The sequence below is a fragment of the Oxyura jamaicensis genome, chromosome 1 (genome assembly GCF_011077185.1).
Source record: "Oxyura jamaicensis isolate SHBP4307 breed ruddy duck chromosome 1, BPBGC_Ojam_1.0, whole genome shotgun sequence".
Taxonomy (NCBI): Eukaryota; Metazoa; Chordata; class Aves; order Anseriformes; family Anatidae; genus Oxyura; species Oxyura jamaicensis.
Genome location: NC_048893.1, coordinates 11,643,813 through 11,669,165, shown reverse-complemented (window position 1 = coordinate 11,669,165; position 25,353 = coordinate 11,643,813). Strand labels below are relative to the sequence as shown.

At 36.4% G+C, this 25,353-nt stretch overlaps 1 protein-coding gene across 16 annotated transcripts in view; it reads right to left on the bottom strand.

The window, feature by feature from the left end:
* Positions 1-25,353, bottom strand: part of MAGI2 (membrane associated guanylate kinase, WW and PDZ domain containing 2) — a 775,806-nt gene that overhangs the window by 312,810 nt on the left and 437,643 nt on the right. For all 16 annotated transcript variants that reach the window (XM_035346387.1, XM_035346542.1, XM_035346777.1 and 13 more), the window contains one exon: positions 10,156-10,275. In XM_035346387.1, coding sequence (XP_035202278.1) covers positions 10,156-10,275 — 120 coding nt within the window. The remainder of the gene's footprint in view (positions 1-10,155; positions 10,276-25,353) is intronic.

The window sequence follows — 25,353 nt, the reverse complement described above, 5'->3', positions numbered from 1 at the left end:
TCCCTCAATATATGGATTCACTAAGTAGCAAAGGATGGGCACTACTACTGCAAGGATGTGAATCATAGAATCATAGAATGGTTTGGTTTGGAAGGGACCTTAAAGATCGTCTAGTTCCAATCTTCTGTCATGTGCATTCCACTAGTCAAGTTTGCTTAAAGCCCCATCCAACCTGGCCTTGAACACGTCCAGGAATGGGGCATCCACACCTTCTCTGGGCAACCTCTTCCAGTGCCTCACCACCTTCAAAATAAGGAATCTCTTCCTTATAACTAATATAAGTCTACCCTATTTCAGTTTAAACTCATTACTCCTTGTCCTATCACTGCACTCCATGACAAAGAGTCTCTCCCCAGCTTTCATGTGGGCCCTTCTTTAAGTACTGGAATGCTGCTATATGGTCTCCCTGAAGCCTTCTCTTCTCCAGGCTGAACAACCCCAACTCTCTCAAGCCTTTCTTCATAAGAGAGGTGCTCCAGACCTTTGATCATCTTTTTTGCCCTCCTCTGGACTCATTCTAATCATCCATGTCCTTCTTGTGCTGGGGGTCCCAGAGCTGAATGCAGTGCTCCAGGTGGGGTCTCATGGTAGGAGAGCAGAGCTGAGGGGGAAAATCACCTCCCTACCCTGTTTGCCACACTGTTTTTGATGCAACCTAGGACACGGTTGACTTTCTGGACTGCAAGCACAAATTGCCAGCTCATAGTGAACTTCTCATTAACCAACACTCCCAAGTCCCTTCTCCTCAGGGCTGCTCAAAAATCTATTTTCTGCCCAGCCTGTATCTGTGCTTGGGATTGCCTCAGCCCAAATATTGCCAGGTGAGGTTATGAAGGGGATTTGTTAAATAACATTGTAAGGGGAATTCCTTCATTTCCATAATTTTGATTTGTGTCTTTTCTCGTTCCAGCTAAATTTCACCTCTGAGTGTATAATCATGCTCATGTCTTCATACCATCTGTCCCCTTTCATATTTTTACTGCAGAATCAGTCAGAGTTTTAATTTGAATTTTCATTGATCAAAAGATTTTCATTCTGTCTCAGGCAGGATCGAGGTTTTCCAAACATAATAACAATTTAAGCAGTCTACAGGAGGTTTTATTTATTTATTTATTTTAGATGTGGAGTTTCTGTGCTAAACAGAGTAGTTTCCCAATACAGCTGGGAAAATATGACAGTGAAATGTGTGCTAAGGATTACCAACAGAACTAGTTGCAATCAAAATTTGCAGAGAGAAGTTAGGCTGAGCAGTCTTGGTTATACAAAGCAGTCTTGGTTATAAAGGTATGATCAGCCAGCAGCTTTTGGTTAGGTCTAAATCTTAAAAACAAACTTCTGTCTGACATATCCCAAGTGTCAGTTTGGTAAGGAAGATGTTCCTTCTCAACTCCTTGGCACACTCCTAATCCATCTGGGAGAAGTGGATAACTTCTCTTTATTGATGTGTTGGTGGTGCAGGATCTGCTTCACAGCCTGTGTCATGGGGTTTCTGATAGGTCTTGCACATACTGGGCAAGGGAGGAGGAAATACTTGCACCTTCTACTTTGCCTCTGTCTTACCATAGAAAACCGTTAATAAGATATTTTGTGATTGGAAGCGGCCTACATAGCCTACTACAATATAAAATAGCCAGCTAGCTTGCTTTAGAGTAACTCTTTGGGGATTTTTATAAACCAGACTGAATATAATTCTCTTTAACAGAGTATGTTAAAAATGCTGACAATCATTGTTCCATACCAGAAGTTGTGTTTTAAAGATTTGTAGGTGGGAACTAACTGTCCTAGTAAATCTTTAAGTTGTAAAATCATTCAGTTTTTCATTCGTATACCAGTAAATCAATATAATATATTCGCTGTTAATCTGGGCAAGAAGGCAACTATGACTTACACCTTTTCCAGATCTTCCCAGTGATGTCTTTCCACTTCCTTAGAATGACGGGACACTGTAGTCCCATTCCTAAGAGACATTCAATCATCACTGTGTTTTTATATCTTCTAAACACCCATTTCCATTGGCCAACCCAGATAAGATTACCAGCACCCTTTCATTCATCACAACATCCACCCCTCCTCCCTTCCATACATGCCCTCAAGAAGAACTAATTATATCCACACTATGACATCACTGATCTTATGATTTCATACTTCCCTATGTATCACATTGCTGGTCCATGCAGATCCACTGCTTGACATTCTGTTAGATTTTTTGTTCATTTATTTATTTATTTGTTTCTCCTTTCTGTTCTTCCCTTACTGACTGCTTTCAACTATTGTCCTTCATCTCACACTGCAAATGTAAATTCCTGAGGGAAATGCTGTCCTTTTCGCTCTGCTTTTACAGCACCTAGCCAATGGCTCCTGGTTTATGCCTGGAGCTCCCTGACATCATGTAAATACAAATAGCAACAAGAAGTAAGGTCAGTTTTATTCTTTCATTTAAAGTTCCTATAATGTGTGGTTTTTTTTTAGGGGAATACATTCATCTCCACAGAACACAGAAGAAGAACCGTGTCATTACCCTACAGTCATCCTCAATATTTGTGTAGAATCCTAAATATATATTCACCCCTAGACAAAAAAAGAAAAAAGGGAATTTGATTCCCTTTCACCATTTTCAAAGTTCATCAGGCACATGTAACTCAGAAAGACTTTTTGTTTGTTTTTTTGTTTGTTACTGTAGGTTTTCTCATTGAGCCCTGAATTCAGCGACGGAGTATGTAGTGTAACTTGGGGGTGAACCAAGATCATAGACTTATTTGTCTTTGCATTCCTCTGATCTTCATCAGTCTTGAGAATGGTCTAAACTAGGTCAGACACCAAAACATTGTGGTTTGGCTAAGTCACACCCTATCTCTTCCTGATGATGACTAAGGAAGCTTAGACTTACAGTTAAAAGAGTCCAGAGAGAGAAATCTAAATTCTGAAAAGCCTATCAATTTGCAGACACTGAGGTACCTTTTCTTATGCATCATTTTCAGTGTATATTGCATTTTCCTTAGGCTACTCTAGAACTTTTCTGCATCAGTAGGATCTTTTAAAGCTTATTCTATATTCAGACTATCTTTTTCTGTCTGCATGATATGAAATAACTTTAGATGTCAACCATCCACTGGACTGCTATGTTTTATTCTCTACGAGCATATCTGTGCTTGATTTTTGACCCTATATCCACTGCTTTTACTGGAAACACAAGGAGACAAGGGGAATCTTCCAATGGCCAAAATAAATAAACAAATAAATAAATAAACATATAAAGAAATACATGCAAAGACCTCTTGATTCTTTTATTTACACAAGGTAAAACAAAATAATTGTATTTGAAAAAATGTAAAAATGTATGGATTTCTCTATACAGGAAATGTTTTGTTTGCTTTTAATATTTTTATGTTTCTGTTTTTTATCAGAAACTGTTTCACTTTGAAACACAAATACTGCTTTTAGTGCTTGCTTTTTGTTGGCCTTTTATCTTTTTTTAATTAGCTCACTTGGGAAGTAATGTGACTGTATTGCAGAAAAAGTTGTATCAGTTTGTATTTTGTGTAGCTGAATCCTTCTTTTCAATTAACCATACAAATTCTGGCCTTCCTCAGCCACTTATATCTTGATAAGAAACAGCCTATTCCTTTGTTTTGTGCTAGCAGGCAACAAGATGCACAGGTTTGTTCACCTATGTGGTGAACACATAGCAGCCATGAGCAGGGTTTCATGCAGTACTGCAAAGTCCTAGAATATCTTGCTATTGAAATGGAATAATACAAAACAGATTTCAAAAACACACTACCCATCCCATAAACAGGATTTTTTATGTCCTGCTGCAAAGTAGTTTTTCATTAAAGTAGAGAAATACAGAGGATACAATAAAATCCTTGCTAGCATAGAGAAGTCTTATGTTGGATTTATAGAATGTTGTATAAACAAGGGAGGAGTCTAACGGCCACGTTTGTTTCCACAGAACTCCTTATCACATGTGTGTCAGGGAGGCAGAAATATGGACAGGCATCCGAGGAGAGATAGAGAAGAATTTCCTGAATACACAAGACAGAATTAAGAAGGCCAATAAATGGCTAGAGCTGTAATTGATGAAGGACATCAAAGATAACAGAAAAGGCTTCTACAAGTACAGCAGCAGTGAAAGGGAGACTGGGAATAATGTAGGTGTCCTGACCAATGTGGTAGGTGATCAAGTGAGGGAGTTATGGTCTGATAGCTCAGACTGTACAGAGTTTGACAGTGCCTTTTTTTTTTTTTTTTTTTTCCTAATACAATCTTTGTTTAAAATATAGCAGCACAACACATACTGCAAAGTTCAGTTTTTCAGGGCTCAGATACATTCAGAAAGGTAGAGGAAATGCACACATTAACTGGCTGTGCTCTGTTTCATTAGAAAAAAAAATTGAAACCTGATGTGTCACCCAGACAGCATTAATAAATACTGTACTGAAGCAGACAATACTATAGTACAGGTTTTAATTAATCCCTCTAACTAATGCAAAAATATTTCTACTAGCTACTTTTAACTTCTCTATGAGATGAAATTTGGCTCTCCACCTCTGGAGGTTATTCTAACTTTTAAATCACATCATTATGAGAAAATTTGTTCCCAATGTTAAATTGAAATGTTCATCTTTTCCAGATACATTACATTAGCGCTGGTTACTTATTTGACCAACTTTGAATTATCTTTATACATCCATGGGGCTCACAAATTTTAAATTCTCCAAGCTTCTCAATCATTACCCAACAAAGCTCTATCTGATGAGTTCTCTAAATTTATTCCCTATAGTCTTCCTGGTAATTTGTATTACTTTTGCCTGGACACTTCAGTTTGTTAATACATTTCTGGTAGTGACTGTATAGAATTTAAAAATATATGGCATGTCTTGGGCTGAGCTAAGGAGCTAAGTTATGGTGTACCCAGCTCAGAAAAAAAGGATGAAGGCTAAGGTCACTTATTGATTTCTCTGATGCTGAGATCCCCATGGTGCTGATGTAGTTTTGATATAAAGTAAAGTACATTGCTAGTGGTTTCAGTGGGCCTGTTTGAGCAGAAAGGCTTTTTGAAGCTCACTGACCCATACAAAGGCTGCTCTTTGGCACCTGGTCCTGCCCTACATCGTAGAAACACACGTGAGCAAAGAAAAGTGTTTTGTGCCCAGGGAACATATAGCCAACTGACTTCCTTAGGACATTACCAGCTGATGTGATATAAAGCAACCTTGATCTTACAGTATATTGCTGTTTGTGGTGGACATAGAATCTTAACAGAAAATAAATTAGGTGAATCCACACATTTCTGCTGAGCTATGCAGAATTACCCAGCAGAAATATGTGGTCTATCAAACCCTGTGTGACAGTGGCTAGTCTCTGACCCCGTGCCTAACACAACTGGTTGAAAGCGGCAATGAACACTGACTCAGGTAGAGCACCAGCCTGCATCCTGGGATGTTCAGAAATGCTGCTCTGGCAATCTAGAACCCTTAATAAGGCAGCAGGGCTGTCTGGAAGGCTACCCAAGGAGTTCAGTCTAGTGACTAACTTCATCATAGCCGAGTCATGTGCATCCCAATCACAACCTGCTTAATATGTGCACAGATCAAGTCTGTCCATGGTCATCCTTGGTACAACCATCCAGTGGGCAGGGCATGTGAGCAGGAAGATACTCTTCTAAATTCATGCTTAAGAATAGTCGCAGCAAACTTCAGTTTCCTAGATACCCGTGGGAGTATGTTTGGCCTATGTCGACACATATTGCCCAGGTGCCACGTTTTCATGTTAGATTATGATGATCATCTAGATGTCATCTTTTCCTATTGCGTATGTTCTTGTGTGGTAGGCCCAGACTGACCACACGCTTCTGGAAGAATATTTGCCTATTGATATGGCTTGCAGTCCTGACTGTCTGTAAGCCTTCCCCAGCTAGCAGCTCAGTTACAGTGCACCAGTCTGCTATGGTGAGATGGAGACTTGCTGTGAAACAGATATGGGGGTAGAAACCCTCTAACTGTAAACCTTGCTGAAGAAGAACCCATGTCAGGAGTGAGAATACCACGCCAGGACCACTGCCCTCACCTGGCAGCCAGGGCAGCAGGAGGCAAGCAGTATTGCTTGCTAAACAGTCAGTATTTTAATGCCACTAGTGTTCCTGTCTGTGGATGTTAGCTAAGACAGAAGCCTTATTTCCTAAAATAGAAGTGACCACATGCTGGGAATACCAATTATTAAAATAATGAGCATTTATTCAGCTTCCAATTTCAGACAGAATGGAAGTATGCATGCTGTCACACTAATCCTACATTTCAGAAAGTTTAAAAAGGCACTGCAGAAGGTATGCAAGTTGACCTTTATATTGTAATAGAATAATTTTTAAAATGTCTCTTTTTAATAAAAAATATTTATTCAATTCCTATTTCTTCTTTGATGTTTCATTTGGGAAAATGGCAAAAAACTTACATGAAACTTTTTTGCCTGTGTTTTTTTTTTTGTGCTTTGTTTGTTTGTTTAAAAGAAGTAAATCTGATGCCTTAAAATACATTAACAAAATTAGAAAGGATTATTTATAAATGCTGATATACTCACTGGCATTACATTTTAAGGCTTCCGAGAGTTTATATTTTTGAGGGCTATGCTTCCAACTATTTTTTTTTTTTTTTAAGAAAATAGAGTCAGTAGTGCTTTGCATTTTATATTTAATGATAAGAATGAGATTCAGCTCCCTCTGCTGCTTCAAGTGTGTGTGTGGGGGGGGGGGGGGGGGCCCCCGGGGGGGGGGAATAAGGTGCATGAAATCTTACTAACAAAACAGGTACAAGAATTCTATCAGATCACAAAGCTACAGACTATATTTAAGATTTTTTAAACTAGAAGAGGTTAGATTTAGATCAGATATAAAGAAGAAATTATTCATTGTGAGGGTGGTGAGGCACTGAAGCAGGTTGTCCATAGCAGTTGTGGATGCCCCATCCGTGGAAGTGTTCAAGGCCAGGCTGGATGGGGCTAGTTAAATAGCTTCAACAAGCTTTGAATTTTAACCAGTGAAAGAATTTGAGATAATTCCAAACGACCAAATAAATTATTTAAAGTGAATTTGGGATGAAATTAATGGTACAATAATTAAAATGATTGCTTTTCATTGGATAAAATGAAAGACTGTTCTTATATTAAGAGTAAATATTATGTCTTTGCTAAAACAACTGTTATGGGGGTTTTCTGAAGTAAATAAAAATTCATTAGGAAAAAAAAAAGACTTCTTGGTACATTATTCATTGATGTGCTGGTTAAATTCATTTATTTTCATAATGTTTCCACATCTTTAACAGATATGAACAAACTTTTCTAGGTATGAATTTCTTATACGGTTCCATGTGACTAAAATCCCTCTTACATTTGTGTTTTTGCAATGCATATATGTCCTTACTGATTATCACCAAACATCTCTTTTTTCTCAAAGTGTGCATACACTAAAAAATTATTATTTCTCGTACTGCTACTCTATATGTTCCTTTTAAAAGGTGGTTCTACCCCTAGTATTCATTGCTCTTCAACTCCTATATTATTAATGCTTTGTAATGATGTCTCATAATAATCTTCAATCACGTGCCTTATCATATCTGGGTTTCAGAGTAATATTGAAGTTGTTACATTTCTGTCTATGAGCATTGCCATTCTTACACAGTATACATTTCAAGAACATTTTCTGTCTACTGATATGCTGCACTGGCTAGGAAATTTTGCTGATCCAATAAGGAAATGGGAACAGCCTATGAAGTCAGTGATCCATGAAGTAAATAAGTCTCTATGCAAGTTTTGACATATCAGAGACGACAGTATACTGAGCCAACCTTTCTACTGGAGAAGTGGTAAAAGACAATGGTAAAACACAAGTATACACACTCCAAATAATTTACTTTGGTTTTCTTCAGGCAAACACTCCCTGCTCCCAACAGCAAACTATTGGTGGAATTCACTGAAATTTAAATTCAAAATTAGAGCTTAATGACAATCTCACTAAAATCAACGACTTGGACTGCTAATTTGAGTGAGAATGGAAGAGAACCTTGTATAATTCATTTTTTATCTTATTCTGCATTGAATAACATCACTCAGATTGCCATGGAGCTTTACCACAGGCAAGCTGCAAAACATGCTTCTCTTGGTGGGGGGAATTTTCTTTGCACTGGTTGGTATGATTGTCAACAGTAAACTTAATCACCGAAGACAACGTGCTCAGCAAACTTGTGACTGAATGAACAGCAAAATCCTTCCCTGAGGAATGAACTACAGTCATGAAGAATTAATCAGGCAAATGGGGGGATGTAACTTAATAAGGTCCTGGCCAGACATCTCTATGGGAACAGGAGAAATTGCATCTGTAAACTATGAATATTTTCTAATAAATTATACTACTTAATACATAGTTAATATATTACTTATTATTTGGCATAATGCACATATTCTGACTGTGAAACATTAGAGTCAAAGAAAGAATTTATGCAGAAATTGGTCAGTTGAGATTATTTTGGTTTTCCTCCATTTTCTGACTTCCTGACTTCACTGAACTTGTCATCAGTGATCAGAGAATGATAGTCATGACTTTGGCCCTGTCTTCAGCTAGATCCCCAGCCAGCCTAAGGAACTATACAGACTTCCCCAACCAGTACTTCACCTTGCTGTCCACTCAGCTCTGATAGCTGGTATTAAAAGACACCTCTCAGTATCCCTCGAGGGACAGAAGAGCACTGTGAATTAATTTAACCTAGCAGTTCAGTCTCTACAGACTTGCTACAAACTAATGAAATTACATGGTCAAGCAAAGTCAGACTACGCTTAAGCTCCTTTAAAGTTAGCTTCAGACACCTAAGGTAACAAAAAGGTTCTTCCAGAAAGGTTTGTTACTTAATGCATGACAGAAAAACATAATATTGTGGTATTGTACTTCTACTAATATTTACAACTTCTACCATTTGGTGTCAGACAGTGGGAAAAAAGTAGGAAAGGAAAAGAAGATCTATTTTCCTTTATTTGACCTTCATTAATGGAAATATTTGTTACAATTTCTGTATGGATATAACTCTTTATGAAAATTTATTTACTTTCCAGTAGGTACTTTGTGCTGATTAGGTGAGAAAGGATTATCTTCTTTCCTGCTATTTATAACACAGCTAATGATTTTCTTTGGGGTGAATAGCTTATTTATCTTCAGATGGTTTCCTTGACAGGGACAAAGTCAGGACAAAACATCCTCAATTGCTTTTTCTGCTGCAAGGTAAAAATATGGGGCTGCTTCCTGTAAGTGGTTCTACTAACATAGGCATTCTCATATGTATAGGTCCATTTTTTTTATAAAAATTGTGTTCCCTGGCCATTTTGCTTTCAAAGGATCCATCCACTATTTAGTTACCTTAAATACTAGTATATTTCTAAGAAGCATGAGGTTTAAATACTGTAACAATTCTGGTTTTATTAAAATGCTCTGCCATGGTAGTTTCACTTTCAGGATAGTTATGTTTTGGGAAAGATTTTAATCAGATGAATCAACAGTTCTTCTAGGAATCCTTCTCTGCACAAAGTTACTTGTTCTTTGCCCCATGTGCAGATATTTTTTGTGGAGTCATTAGGACAGCTCCTATCCCTCTGTCATATTACAAAATTATCAAAATTATCTTTCCAATAACTTTACAAAGCTCATAAGAGATGACAGCAAATCCTTCCTGTTTTACTTAAATAGTGCTGTTTCAACCTCTGATATACCTTAGTATTTGCAATATCATACATGCAAAGAATTGTCAGGTTTACAACTGATTTCTGTTCTAGAATTTGTTTGTCCTATATTAGAAATGGAGTTGATAGCTTAAAATTTGTGGAAATTTCCTTGGGTTTGCCATAAAGAAATAGTATTTATTTCCTATAACTGCAATCAATGTATTGTCTTGTTTCTCTTAACTTGTATAATATACTAAAATTACGATGCACCTATCTGCATTTAAATTTCACATATGAAAATATTTTCATAATTGCCATATGGCTCTTCACAAATTTCTGGTATCAGTAGAAATGACACATTTATGATGGGATATCCCAATGTAATTCCATCAAATTAGAAAAAAAAAAAAACATAACAGAAAGATGAAACAGATTTAGCAGTAAAAGTGTACTTACCTTCATATGTTCCACTTTCTAAGAGAGCACCACTTTTCTCCAATTCCATAAAATCTTCAACAGTGATGAAAATATAGTCCACACCAGGGACTTCCCCCTCCTTATGTGGCCTTGTGGTGCCTATTAATAATAAGAAAGGTACACTGTCAAATACATGACCTAAATGTAGAACCATCTTTTTGAAAGTTTTGAACAATTTATATAGAAACTCTATAAACAACACAATATGTAGCACATCCTCTTCTTCAGAATGTCTTTCAATACCACAGAGTTACATCTTTTGAAGCCTACAGAGGTATATGAGATGTATGTGAAAGGCCCAACAAAACATTCTTTGAACCCAGATAATTTATTCTCAATAATGAAAATGTATCATATTGCTATTCCTTTTACATTGCTACAAAGACCAGTAATTCAAAGGTAACAGGATTTTTTAATGTGTATTTTCTGTAGCTTCAAACAAAGTGTTGTCTACAAATAATCCATTCCATACTCGTTTAAACTTTTATTTAGTACACAAAGTAATAAATCTGTAAGTAAATGTATAAGGGTTATGTTCATACTGCTTGTTTCGGTTCCTTAAGTGGACTTGATAAATGGATAGGCTTAAGAGACTGAGTGATTCAGATCAGCTGCTAACTGCTCTGTCAACCTACAGAGGTATATAAATTTAGTTATTGCCTCTATTGTCATCTCTGTATGACAGAGTTCTATAAATGCCGACAGAAAATATTTCATACATGGTGAGAAGTGACTCAGCCTTAGCTAGGAGAAGTTGAGATGTTAGCAAGAAAGAATCTGAATTTCATCTAATTTCCTAACTGCCCATTTATTTATTTATTTATTTATTTATTTATTTTGTGACTAGGCTATCCTTATTTTGACTGAAACCATTAAATACTACTAAAAACTCCATTTAGAGATGGGAGAGCAGAGTTTTTGAAACATATTAATCAATTCTTTCCTATACTGTAGTGATTGCATCACACTTGTAGGGTTTGGTTTCAAGATTGTTGGCACTGGGAAGCAGATAGGAACTAAGTCTTCCATTTCCTGGACAGAAGTATAACATCAGAATGTTTTGCAGAAGACTGTGTCTCTTCCTTAGTTATTAATCCACTTAATATTAAACACTGTATTCTGACTCTCATATTATGCATTAGTTAGTGACTCAGGCATCTGTTCAGGTCAGAATCTATTTCATCTACTTTTTGATACATATTATTCAGACACCTGAATTTAAACCCAATGAGTCTTTTTTTTTTTTTTGATTATTTGTAAGAGTAAGAAAATTAAGTGTAGTTGTCTACAGTTGTTTCATGTGCATGAACTACTGAAATCAACAGAGATCTTATCAATGGTAGAAGCAAGAGAGTTATTCATCTGCCTACCTGCTAGGAGCTCAATTCAACTCATTTGTATGTACATAAGTCTCTTTTTGTGCCTGATATATCTCAAATGTCTCCATTAAGGCAGTAGAAATACAAAGACATATGGCAGACCCACATCCTTCTGGAAATGAAACTGGGAACCTAGGAGGATACTCTAGGGCACTTCACTTACTGCTAGGATCCTGTGTTTAAGCAACAGAATGAAGCCCCAAGATGTAGGTCTCAATCTCATACTGAATTCCACTCTTCATCTAGATCTAATGGAGATTTCTGTGTGATGAACAGCATATTAAAAGTGCCATTTTTTCTCACTGACAATGACAGGACTCCTTTGCTCCTGGTGATTCCTGCTTCCTGGCTTTGGTGAAGCACTGCAGAGTTGTCCAAACTCCTTGTTGTCAGTGGAGACATAAAGACATAATGGTGTTTTAATTATGTTATCTGAACTGTTCATGGTAGGCACTGCTCCTCAAAAGCAGCTTGACTGTCTATGGCAAAGACCCGAGAAGAAAATATTTTAGTAGCCAACATCAGGAATATGTCTTGATAAATCTATAAGACATTTTCCCCCATTCCTTCATTAGTCTGATTTCAATTTCCTTTTCATTATAATATTTGGAGTAAAACTCTTCTTATTTGTCAGTTTATCTCTGGGAAATTCACATTTGTAGAAATGGGTTAGATAGGATAATTACTACAGAATTTCTGGAGGGGTACGATATAGCACTGAAACACTTACAGTGTCCATATATATGCTGAATTTACTCCATATGGAATATCTGACCACTGGGGATGCAGTAGCATCCTCAAAGATCTCCAGCCTCTTCTGATAACTTTGCAGAAGCACAGGGATCCTGGCAGATCTCCCAGGAGATCTGCTAACAGTCCAGGCATCAGATGTTTGATCTGCATGCTGTCTCCCGAGAAATATTTCACTCCCAATGTCTATTGACAGGAACAGCAACTTTGTCATAAAACACAAGAGATATGCATACTTTTGCAAATTAAGGCTGTTTTGTTCCTAGATGTGGCACTGGGAAGAAGCTGGCATATTAGACAAATACCTCTCACTGTTTATTCAATATTTTTTATGGCCAATTTAGGATTACCAAAACAATTTTACAATTTAACAATTTATTCAAAAATTTAATACATTAAATATATTAAATATAAAATAGCATAATTATTAAATTATTTAATATATTATGTTAATATATTAATTTATATTTAATATAATAATTAAATTCAATAATTTAACAATTATTGAAGAATCAGACAAAAATACAAATTACACAAAATATGGAGGTGTCACAGAATCACAGAATGTTACGGATTGGAAGGGACCCTGAAAGATTATCTAGTGCAATCCCCCTGCCAGAGCAGGAACACCTAAATCAGGTCACACAGGAACATGTCCAGGCAGGTTTTGAATGTCTCCAGGGAAGGAGACTCCACAACCCCCCCTGCCAGAGCAGGAACACCTAAATCAGGTCACACAGGAACATGTCCAGGCAGGTTTTGAATGTCTCCAGAGAAGGAGACTCCACAACCCCCCTGTGCAGCCCGTTCCAGTTCTCTGTCACCCTCACTGTGAAAAACATTTGTCTCATATTTAAGCGGAACCCATTTTGGCCATATGCATCCCTTGCCCCTTGTCCTGTCATTAGATGTAACCGAGAAGAGCCTAGCTCCGTACTCCTGACACTCACCCTTTACATATTTATAAACATTAATAAGGTCACCCCTCAGTCTGCTCTTCTCCAAACTAAAGAGACCCAGCTCCCTCAGCCTTTCCTCATAAGGGAGATGCTCCACTCCATTAATAATCCTCATGGCTCTGTGCTGGACGCTCTCAAGCGGTTCCCGGTCCTTCTGGAACTGAGGGTCCCAGAATTGGACATAATATTCCACGTCTCATAGTTTTGGCTGAGACAGAGTTAATTTTCTTTGTAGAGGCTCACAGACAAGGCTGTGTTTTGGATTTTTGATTAAAATAGTGATAACACACCAGTTGCTGCAGAGCAGTGCTTACCCAAAGCCAAGGAATTTTCTGCTTCTTGTGCTGCCCTGCCAGTGGCAGGGGCTACAGAAGGAGCTGGGAGGGGACACAGCAGAGCAGCTGACCCAGGCTGACCAAAGAGAGATTCCATTTCATGTGGTGTCATGATCAGCAATAAAAGCTGGGGTAAAGAAGGAGGAAGGGGAAGATGTTCAGAGTGATGGCATTTGTCTTCCCAAGAAACCATTACACAGGATAAACCTTGCTCTCCTGGAAGTGGCTGAACACCTGCCTGATGATGGGAAAGAGTAAATTAATTCCCTGTTTGCTTTGCTTGTATATGTGTCTTTTGCCTTACCTAGTGAACTGTCTTTGTCCCAACCCAAGAACTCTCACTGTTTTACTTTTCCAGTTCTCTCCCCCATCCCAGCTGGGGAGAGAGCAAGCTGCTGTGTGGTGCTGAGCTGCCTGCTGGGGCTAAACCACAACAGGAGGTAATTCCTGTTCTGAGTGGAAAGTTGGACCATATGACCTACTGAGCTTCCCATCAATGCAAATTCTCAGTGATTCTATGATATAAAGTATTAATACACTGCATTTTTTTTATTTTTAAAATACCTATATATTCAACAATCTTATTCCACAAGGATGACTGCAAAGTCTCATAGCAGGTCCAGCAACAGATGCAGTTATCCTTGCATTTCTCTACTTTGGGCTCTACCTTTGGCCAACTCATGTAGACTTAACTTTCTTATTGTCACCAATATGTCTCAGTTATTCCAGAACAGTGCAATGGAGTAGCTTTTAGATTCTGAAACTCTCTCTTCAATTGAGAGTGGACCTTTCTGCCCCCATGTGACTTGTCATATTCTTTCAGATATGGTACATATATGAGAATGTTTGCATGTGCCCTGCACTATGCATTGAGTATTCTGTCTAAGCTGCTATATTTCAGCTGAAATGCATATTCCAATTATAGGTTAATTCTGTATCCTTAACACACAGTTTAACTCTACTCTGTTCTCCATTCAAATTACACACCACTGATCCCCAAGTTAGGCAGCCATAAGATGCCTTCTATTTAGAGCATCTGATGCAATCATTATCTAGTTCTACAACACTCCAAGTTTTCAAAAAGTTCCTATTATACTTCAAGATGAAACTAATAGATTTTTGTTGTAGAACAGAAAGAAACAGAACTTCATTTTACTATCGTTAGTGTGCTATAGACAGCAGCTTTTTAATTCAGTCTACTTAAATCTCAGTTTCCCACTTTTTTTCCCAGGTGACCAAATAACTAGCAGTGATTCTGATGTTTTCCTTTCTACATTTCTCTTGTGCCCCATAGTTTTACTAGGAATCCCAACATAGAAATGAGGATCTTTCCTCATGAAGGTTGAATGGAAATGGGCAAATTACATGATGGATATTTTCAATGAAAATAAAGTTTTCTAGAAAAATTCTTCCTATTTCTACATGTAACTTCGATATCTATTCTACAATCCCACGAGGCAACATTATCACTCAAATGGTAACATGGAATGTTCCACCCTCTTTCCTTATAATCCTTAGGGAGTCTGCTCCAGGAGAGCTCTACATGGTGTTGTAAACTGAGAGCCATATCATACAAGACATCAATCACTTCCAAAAAAAGGAGGCAAGAGCAAACCATGATCACTAGCTGTATGTATTCAGGGTGACTCTTACCCCAGGTACAGTACTTTCCATTCCCAACAAAAATTTATTGTCCTTGATAAAATCTTACTGAGTCCCATTTTCCTCCTTGTAGCAGTTCTCATTCCCTCAGCCTGGAGGACCTGAGATCTTGCAAATGGTTAAAGCAATTCTCTGGCTAATGGAGTAATCAATAGTTATCACTTCTTTTACTCCTTTACCCTGGAGGAACTGAGTTGCTGCTATTAATACTTCTGCTTTCTTTACACCTTTCTGTAAGCCCCATAGGTTTTGCAATGTGCAGGTTAACAGATATACAGGCAGTTACTGGAGAATCTTAAATATCTGTCAAGATCCGAACATTGAAGTCTATATATAAGAATCTTGTAGATCATAGGTAATTTTTATTTTTCTTTGCTTTTAAACTAGAGTCTCTATTCTTAATAGATTTTGCCATTAACTACAGTCATATAGACAGAGAAGCAGGCCTAAAAGCTACAGTGATTCAAGAATTAAAACAAGACTAATTCCAAGCCTCATATTTTTAGAGAATCACTGCACCTCTTGCAGAATCACAGAATAGTCTGGGTTGGAAGAGACCTCCAAGATCACCGAGTCCAACCTCTGACCTAACACTAACAAGTCCTCCACTAAACCATATCCCTAAGCTCTACATCTAAACGTCTTTTAAAGACCTCCAAGGATGGGGACTCAACCACTTCCCTGGGCAGCCTATTCCAGTGACTAACAACCCATTCAGTAAAGAAGTTCTTCCTAATATCCAATCTAAACCTCCTCTGGAGCAATTTTAGCCCTTTCCCCCTCGTCCTGTCACCAGGCACGTGGGAGAATAGACCAACCCCCACCTCGCTACAGCCTCCCTTCAGGTACCCATGGAGTGCAATAAGGTCGCCCCTGAGCCTCCTCTTCTCCAGGCTAAACAGTCCCAGCTCCCTCAGCCGCTCCTCGTAAGACTTGTTCTCCAGAGCCTTCACCAGCTTCGTTGCCCTTCTCTTGCTATACAGAATCAAGGCTTAACAGGACACAGTTCCTACTGCTTATAATATTTAGCCTTTTATTAATGTAAAATGAACATAGGAACCCAGTTACCTTTTGTTACTATGGTAACGTATGAAAAAATAATCTTTGAATTCCATAATGAAAGAACATGATACCTTTAGATCTTGTAGGATCAAAACCAGCAAGGCATATTTGCACTGGGAATATTTATGACAAATGCAATCTATCATTGCTGTTGAACAGAAGACACACAAAGAGTAACTTGCAAGCAACCATGACTTGTCTGTACAGGTATGAGTTGCCTGACCTAAGAAGGTACCTTAAAAATTGCAGGAGCTTTCTCTACACTATCTGTAATGATTCTGTCTGTTCTTGACTAGTCCTTGTCCTTGACAAGCTTTTATGAGCTTGTCTATCTGCAAGCCTGAAAGGACTATGAAACTTTCTAACGCTGACTACTCCTACAACTGTTCAAACTTAAATTTCACTTGTACATGCTTAAGTCTGGTGGTGAGAGAAGACTGGGTCAGATCAGGATGACCAGTTCAGGAGAGACCTTGGCTATAAAATTGTTCAGTTAAAAGCAGCTTTAAACTTCTTATTTTATTTTTTAAACTGTTTACCTCTAACCAGTCCAGGATAGGTTATAATTTCATTAATTCAGTCATTATAAAAAAATCAGTTCTGAGCTTTCTAATTTTAAAAAAAATTTACAGCTAGACAGACAAAATTTATGCAATGGCAAAGAGATCTGCCTATGCTCAGAAGACTTAATTTGAATTTTAAGACAGGATCTAAAGCAAACCACATCAGCTAGCACAGCAAGGTACAGAAAATACAAAAGCCTAAAATTTTGCAAGCAAAATTACATGTAGAGTTAGCTCTGGATATCAGATAGTAACCTATGTGGGGAAATCTGCAAGCAAAACTGCAAATAGTGAACAATTTTTTTTTTAATATTACTCATATGGTCACCCTCAAATTCTATTTCTTATAATGAAAAAGTACTGGATTAGGATATAATATTTCATGACTTTTAAACACCAGCTAATCTTGACTGCAAACAGGATGTATGAGCAGTACTTGTTTAGTTCACTGATTTGCTCTCAAAAACAATATTGGGGTCATATGAGTGACTGTTAGTAGTCATCAAGCTACTACTTTGTCTGGATTTATTATAACTTCAAGATGGCTACTTTGTACAGTTTAGAGATATTTAACCTATGTGGCAGATATTTTCAAAGAAACAGATTTGCCTTTGCAGCTTGTTTGTTCTGTGATACAGGACAAATATTGTGAATTATCACACTTCAGTGTAGGCATTCTGAGCTCAGTGTTGTTATATGTTATCAGTGTTATATGGAGGTGCTGTCTTTCTGGAGAGGAATAAGATGCCATTTACATGAATAACTTTTGGAAGTGCAGTTTTCTTTTAACTGAATGTTAGGCATCTGAGGGTATAAATTTAGACAGGTAAGAAATCTTTACAATAGGAAAAGGAGTGTGTTAATTTAATAGCAATTGAAATCTTCCTTATATGAGCTTGGGGAACAATAGATAACATTTAACGTGGAATTTTAATGTTGATTGCTAATGTGGATTGGAAAAACAGTCAATTCATGTAGTGTTCAATCCAAATTTCCATTATTAGTAGAAGTATTTTAGAATTACTAACTGTGGAAGGACTCCAGTCTTAGAAAGCTCCACACCAGATTCCACAGACAGGAAAACAACTAACAAATATGCATCTTTATTTTTAATCTCAGTATCCAAGTGTATGAATACAAGAGTATGATATTTCTTAGTGCTTATGTAAGAACAAGATGCTCAGATTGACTTCTCCAAATATTTCTGCTCTTTAAAATCATTGAGTCTCTGTCCAACTGTGCTACTTTCAAAAGCAGGAAAGGTTCTCTCTCAATATGTGTTTTATTTTTAACTCCATGTACTTCTGTATAAGAAAAGAACCAAATTTATTTATGTGTCAGTATAGGAGTACAAATATTAGTTAAAATCACCAGCACTATGACAGTGAAAATGAGAAGGTGTCCTGTGCTCAGTACCAGAGACATATTTTCAAGAACACTTCATCCTTGTATATAGTCATTGACACCATTACAAGGATGATATCACACTAGTGCTCCTTTATCGTCTATGATGGGCAAGAGAGCAGAAATAAAGGTCTTAGTCCTTTACCTACTCACAAACCTTATGAATAGTTTTCAATGCTGTGGGCTTCTAGGTACATTATAAATATTTATACTATTACACTTTTTCATTGCAAGTTAAGGGCAAACATGGCACACTTCTTTCCTATCCAGACACTTTCACTGTTATTTTGCTGTATTTGCATTAGGAGTTGCAGATTAGTTCCTATTGAAAGAGGTAAGTAAAAAAACAGAGGTATGTTTTTTGCCACAAGGCTTTACAGTGTAAATGAGTAATAAAGTGTACAGTGTACAGAGTAATAAACTAGCCCTTTTTGCATAACCTACTCCTGGATTCATTTTCCAAATGTATAGTGAAAAATAAAACGTTATTATGCGTATTTGCTACAAATATAACAAAATATAAAGACAATAAGATCTTTAATATATCAAGCCCTTTCTAAGACATTCTACTGAAAATTTGATCTGTAAAACAGTTTCTGATCTGTTGTGTGTACAACAGCTTGTTGTTTCCAGAGAAATCACTATGCTAGGCTGTCATACATTACAATAGCTGGAGGGATCCCTCCTGCAGAAACAAACTGCTAATCTTTAATAAACTTCAGCTGAGTCCTTGATATGACCTTGTATACACTTTGCCTTAGAAAATTTCAACAATGTTTAATTAGCTCTTTTGTTCATTTGCCAAAATACTCAGGGACACTATTATTGTGAGGAACTGAAATGTATGGGAAATTATACCTATCTTATCAAATTACTAACTGAATTAAGCAAAGAAAACACCACATTTGTCTTGATCTACTGAATTCCCAGCTGAAGAGCATAACAAACATCATTTTCAAGTAAAGTGATTTTAGAGGTACTAGAAAGCAGAAAGTGTTTCCAAGTGTTTATGATACTTCTAACAACATAAAACACAATGCCATAAGCCCCTTCTTGCTACAGGTCATAAAAAGAAAAGGTTTTCATCTTTCTAAGTGTGGAATACCAGCAATTTCTCATGCATCTCTAGAAAAGTAATTGCAGAAACTGAATTCCACATTCCTGAAAATATGTTTGAGGGGTAATAGTTTCAAATTGCATTAATAAAGAGGATATTGACACATTTTATTGTGAAGAATATCTTCAGGTCAAACACATTAGTGAAGGGGCTAAATGTTCTACAATGAAACAAGACCAGGCATTTAGCTCTTACTGAGTGGTGAGATTGCAGCATTATTTGCAATGATACCTGTATATGGAGAGAAAAAAAAGACACTGTTTGGAAGAAACTGTGTTTTTTTACTATCATCTCAAGGGTTTTCTGACCCAAGCTTAAGAAGAAGGGGAACAAGCACTTATGGACACAATACTTTCATTACTAGGTGTTTGATTCACGTGATTTAAAAAGGAGGTTTTCCTTTCCATGTGGATCATCAATATATACAATAATAGTAGTAGAAATAATATATGAAATATAGTCCACTGAAGTGAGTTGGAGAATTTCTACTGCATGGGCAATGGATTTGGATCATAAAAACAAACAAAGAAACAAGAAAAACAACAATGACAAAACAAAACAAAACAGAAAAAGAAACACACACTGTTAAAATAAAAACCTAACCCAAATTGTTAACAGTTTCTAGCATATCTTGGAATTAACATTGTTTTTTACATTCTTTTGATTTTTCCCAAAGAAATAAAACATTAGATTGTAAAAAGCAGTCTTAAGAGACTGTCTACTAGTTTGTAGTGTGCATTTTCTGTAATACCCTGCAATTCTTATGACAATGCATTTTATATTTTATAGTGTAAAACAGAGGCATTGACTTTCTGTATTTGAAATCTACAATGCACAGAGCAATGGATAATTATGTCCTTTATGGAAAGTATATGTATTCAGTCTGTGGTTGTATACACTTTCCCTTTGTCTAAAGTTGAGACCCGTTCATTAGGTGAGCTAGACAAGCTCCTGCCTCGTGGTTAGCAAGAGTAGTACACTTCATATGCATATACCTTTTCAAATTTTTATTTATTTATTTATTTATTTTCAGATTCAGTGTGTATTTAGTAGCTTCTGATGAAACAAAGTCTGTGTTTTCTGTTTGTTCTTTGTTGGTGGTGTTTTTTTTTGTTTGTTTGTTTATTTGTTTTTGTGTGCAACATGGCTGACACTCTAACTTGCACTTAAAAAGAGCCCCAACATCATTTATTAAGTCATATTGGAGTTGACCAGCAAGTAAAATCAGGATATGTGAATGACGGTAGTTCTTGCTCGGGAGTGCTGCTGGTGGTAGGGAATTTAATTATAGTTTTGTTAATTATGAATCTGCAGAGCTAATAAAGAGCTATGAGAGGGTCACTGGAACCAGCAAGACACATGGAGGAGGAACCTTAGCAGAAGAGCTATAGGCTGAGACAGATAAAGGAAGATTTTTCTTTGAAATAAATGGTGACATATCCAGAGCTGCATATTGCAGTGTGAGGATCTGACCATTGCATTTTCATGATGTTATCAACCTGTATCAGACACTGATGTAACAGGTGTATATACCAGGTATATTCCCTCTATAAAGGCACATAACTCATTGCCTATTAATCATGATTTGAACTGGGTCACTTTCCTGCTGTCAGTGAATTCCTCATTAAGTCTGCAGGGTATTTTCTTTTAAGAACTACTCTGAACCAGCATTAAGCCCAACCATACAAGTTACATAGCAGCACCTTTGATTAAATAAAACATTTCTTTTTCAGTATCAAGAACATACTCTTGTAAAATTAAGCATGGAATGTTACAGAAGATACTTGTGAAAACAATCAGAAAATCTGTTGTTTTAATGCTGATTTTATAAAAATTTTTAAAATTTTTCTGCATAATTCCTTGAAAATATCAAACTGGCAAATTATGGACAATACAAAAGTTAGATAGGTTCCTGAAAGAATGTGATGCTTAAAAAGTGAAAAAATGAAAAAAAGAAAAATCAGTTATGAGCCATTTTGAATTACACATTATTGCCTCAAAGTTGGTTGCATGTTGTTGCTCTCTTTTGTTTGTTTGTTTTAAAGCAAGAATTAGTTATCAACTGTGAAAATAATAAAGTTGAACATTATTTCTATATATTTTCTATGTACTTACTGTTGCTCTTTCATGGATTTCCACTCTTTCAGGTAATGCTATACAATAAAACATGACAAAAAGGCTTCAAGCTTTTGGAAGTTTAGGCTTTGACTCCTGTTGCACAAAGTTGTTTACACCCACATATACCTTCAGCCCAAATATAAATAACTGGTTTTACATGAAAGTGAACATATGTGCAAAAGAGAACTATCTGAAAATTCAAGCCATGGATTAGGGCATTTTGATGAGAGAATCATGTATGCCTGAATATCTGTGTTTCCATAAATTCCTTCAGATTTATAAAAGTATTTCGATAATTAGATCTTACTTTTGATCTTACTAATAAAATGAAGATACACTTAATTACATGCAAAATACTTTGTACTACTAGGAAAGCTTAATTAGAACATGGTTTCTTGAGGTCTTTGGAGGAACAGAACTTTTTTTTTTTTTTTTTTTTTTCTGGGAAATGTCATATTTTCACAACCATTTAAGAAGGGATAATGTAGCTAAAGAATTACCTGCTTAGTAGACTATAGACATGAGTGGGCCTGCTAAACAGTCATCTATTATAGATGAATTTTTGCCCAGGGCTAGCAATTATATTATACCTACTAAAGGTCCAAGTGATTGGAGCATCCAGTTTAAGTATTAGTAAGTGAGATTTGGGTTACTTTGTTGAACTTTGACAGCAAAACATCTGTTCATACCACTTATTATTCTGCTGTACTTTCAGAAATCCCAGAAACATACCAGAGCTAGAATAAGGGGTAACACTTCCACTATTGGCAACAGAACCTGCTTTTATACCACTTGATTTTATTAACATTATGAATACTGTTGTAGATGACTTTTCTTAGGCAGCTCACACATGTTGCTACAGAGAACTGAAGAACCTGTTTAAATCATACAGAGACCATAATGTCCCTTAAAGTTCTTCAGAGCCAGCAATAAAAACTTCTGAACTAAAAAAAGCTGATATTAACTCTAAATATTTTATTCAAACGTTACAGAGCCAGTCATACTGTATGTCTATTTAATAGTATATTTATAAAAGGATTTGTGAAGTGTTTAAATCTCTCAAAACATTTATAAATGGATTTTAGAGATCTACAGTCTTGCTTTTAGAGGCATTAAAATTGGGACTGAGGAAAAGGCTTCCCTAGAAACCACCCACAGATGTTCCTAACGCAAACTCACTTCAGTTGTTTTGGATGTTTATGTCAATAATACAGAATGGTTAATTAATTAACCAATAGTATGAAATGATAACAGTATTTTAAGAGTTATTTACCAATTAAGGCAGATGACACAGAAAGATGAAAGGACTTTATTCTGAAAAAAATAAGTAAAAACCAGTACTTGAAATAGAGCTGCATTCAACACAAGCCTAAATTTCTCCCATCATAGTTTTCATAGCTGTGTCATATTGTATCTCTGAACATTATCTATCCAACAAGGCATGGGGGCACAAGACAATCTAGAATTTGTGTCTTATGCTGAATCAAAAAGTACTTTGGAAAATTACAATAGATGATCTCTGGTAAAAGAGACTTGCATTCACTGTGTTTTCTCTGTCTTCCAGTCCATAGATTGTTTTGACAGTTTTAGTCCTTGGCTTTTGCCCCAGAGTTGATATATACAGCCTAATCTGTGCACCGTTCACCAGGCAGCTGGTTTAGGCCTTGGTTTGGTGACAAAACCCCCTCATATGTAATAACAGATACTGCTACACTCACACTGAATGAACAGAATTCAAAGAAATGAATGATTGGCTGTGCAATACTGTGTGCTACACCACCAGCAGATTCACAGCTGAAATCCCTGGTGGCCAACTGCTATCCAGACATCAGAGTAGAAGCTGAGCAGAGACACAGGCAATTGTATTCCCTCAGTAGGGATCCCATCAGCGCTAGACAAGATGTCTTATTGCAGAATGCCACAACATTCTGCAGGAATTCTTTGAGCAGAAAGATTCATGTTGTGAGGCTGCTTCCCACAGCAGTGTTGCTCTGTCTGTGCAGAAACACGTTTCTCACATGAAAGTTACAGGCTATGAAATGCTGTATCTCTCCTGCACCTGCATCTTTCTAAAACAATAGATGGCATCTTGTGGCCTCTTTCTTCCTCTTACATTCCACTACAAACAGCAAAAATGGGATATTCACAATAATTTGTGGTTTGTAAAAAAACTTTTCTGTTGTTATTCTTCATCCACTGTTCCTCAAAGGCAATAAAGTTTGGATTGAACTATAAGTTTATACAGTTATGCAGGGAAACACATTTGATTTTTTTTTTTAATTTTTATTTTATTTTTTCTCAAAAATACAGTTTAAAACAGTGGTATAGAATAACTATTCTCCTTCTGTCAGATAAATGAAAATGTCATGGAATACTTCCACTCTGTTACTCAGAAAAGAAGTGTATTTTTTGGAAACCATCTTAGTTTTTATATTAAATTATTCACCCTCCAAAATAAAAATGCCTTCTCATTTAAAAACAAACAAACAAACAAACAAAAACAATGATGAAAACAACAATAAAAAACTATTTGAAACAGATATCTTCCCATCTGTTTTTAGGAAGAATTCTCATCTAAACTCATATTAATAAATAAATAAATAAACATTCCTCAGCAATAAATTAAATTACTTATGCAAGAGTCATTATTTTATTGCATATTCACAAACATAAAAGTGCCTGTTGCAGATTTAGACATAGCGACTATCTTTAAGTATTCAAAGAAATGTTAAAGACCCTGTAAATTCTTCTGAAGAAAAGAAAAAATAGAAAAAATAAGCTTAGAATTAACTTCAAAGGAGTCAAATGCAGTGAAAGTGAGGAAATAAATACCACATATAATTCTGAATGCGGGGAAGCCCCCTGCTATTATTGTCTCCTACAGGAGTTAATTCTGAGGTATAACTATAGCTTTGGTGAACATAATTTCATAAAACAACTTGCTCCAAATAATGGACAATTTGCCTCTTCCAGTGGAATATAAGTGTTAAGTGGAAGGCTATGTCTGAATGGAGATGGGCTTGGGACAACTGGAAAGATTTGACCTTAATATTCTTCTTGTATTCTGAAAGAAATGTTGTTGGTGAGTGTAACTCTAGTTGGCTAATTAAAATTGCTGTCTTTCATGTACAGTAAGGTTTCATTTTCTGATATGATAAGTTGTAACAATCAACCTTGGAACATTCAATTGAGTAGTCACTAGAGATGACTTAATTACACTTATTTTAACTCCAAACAGTTAGCAAGAACTGGCATCTGTTGCTACTGAGGATAACAGAGGAAATTAAAAGTGCCTATATCAGCTTGAAACATTTCTAATTATATTACTTTTATTTTTGTAGATGTAATTAATTACTATTAAAGAATTTGTAGTTCTAATAATTCATATCAGAAAACTGAATTCCCTGAAGAGGGTGGGTCAATGATTCCAGCTCCCCAGCTAGCAGAGAATGTGAATATTCCTTCTATTATAATTTATATATGCCTTGGCATTCCTTTTAAGCATCTTAGCATTTCTGCTACTTCAAAGTCCTGTTAATGAGCTCTGTATATCTATGTATTGTATTGCTATTGCTTTTTCACACTAATCAGCTCTCAAAAATATCTTCATGAAATGAATTCAGGCTTTATATATATATTTTATATTTATATATACATACATACTATATCTATATATATATATATTATGTGTATTCTTATTCCCACTGTATCGAGTAGCCCTAGCAGACATAAATCACTATTTCTGAGGTATGAACCTTATAGTCTCATCTCTTTTCTTGTGATCCCTTGAGACTGTTGACAGCTGCTCAGTTTCCCAGGGTGGGGGAA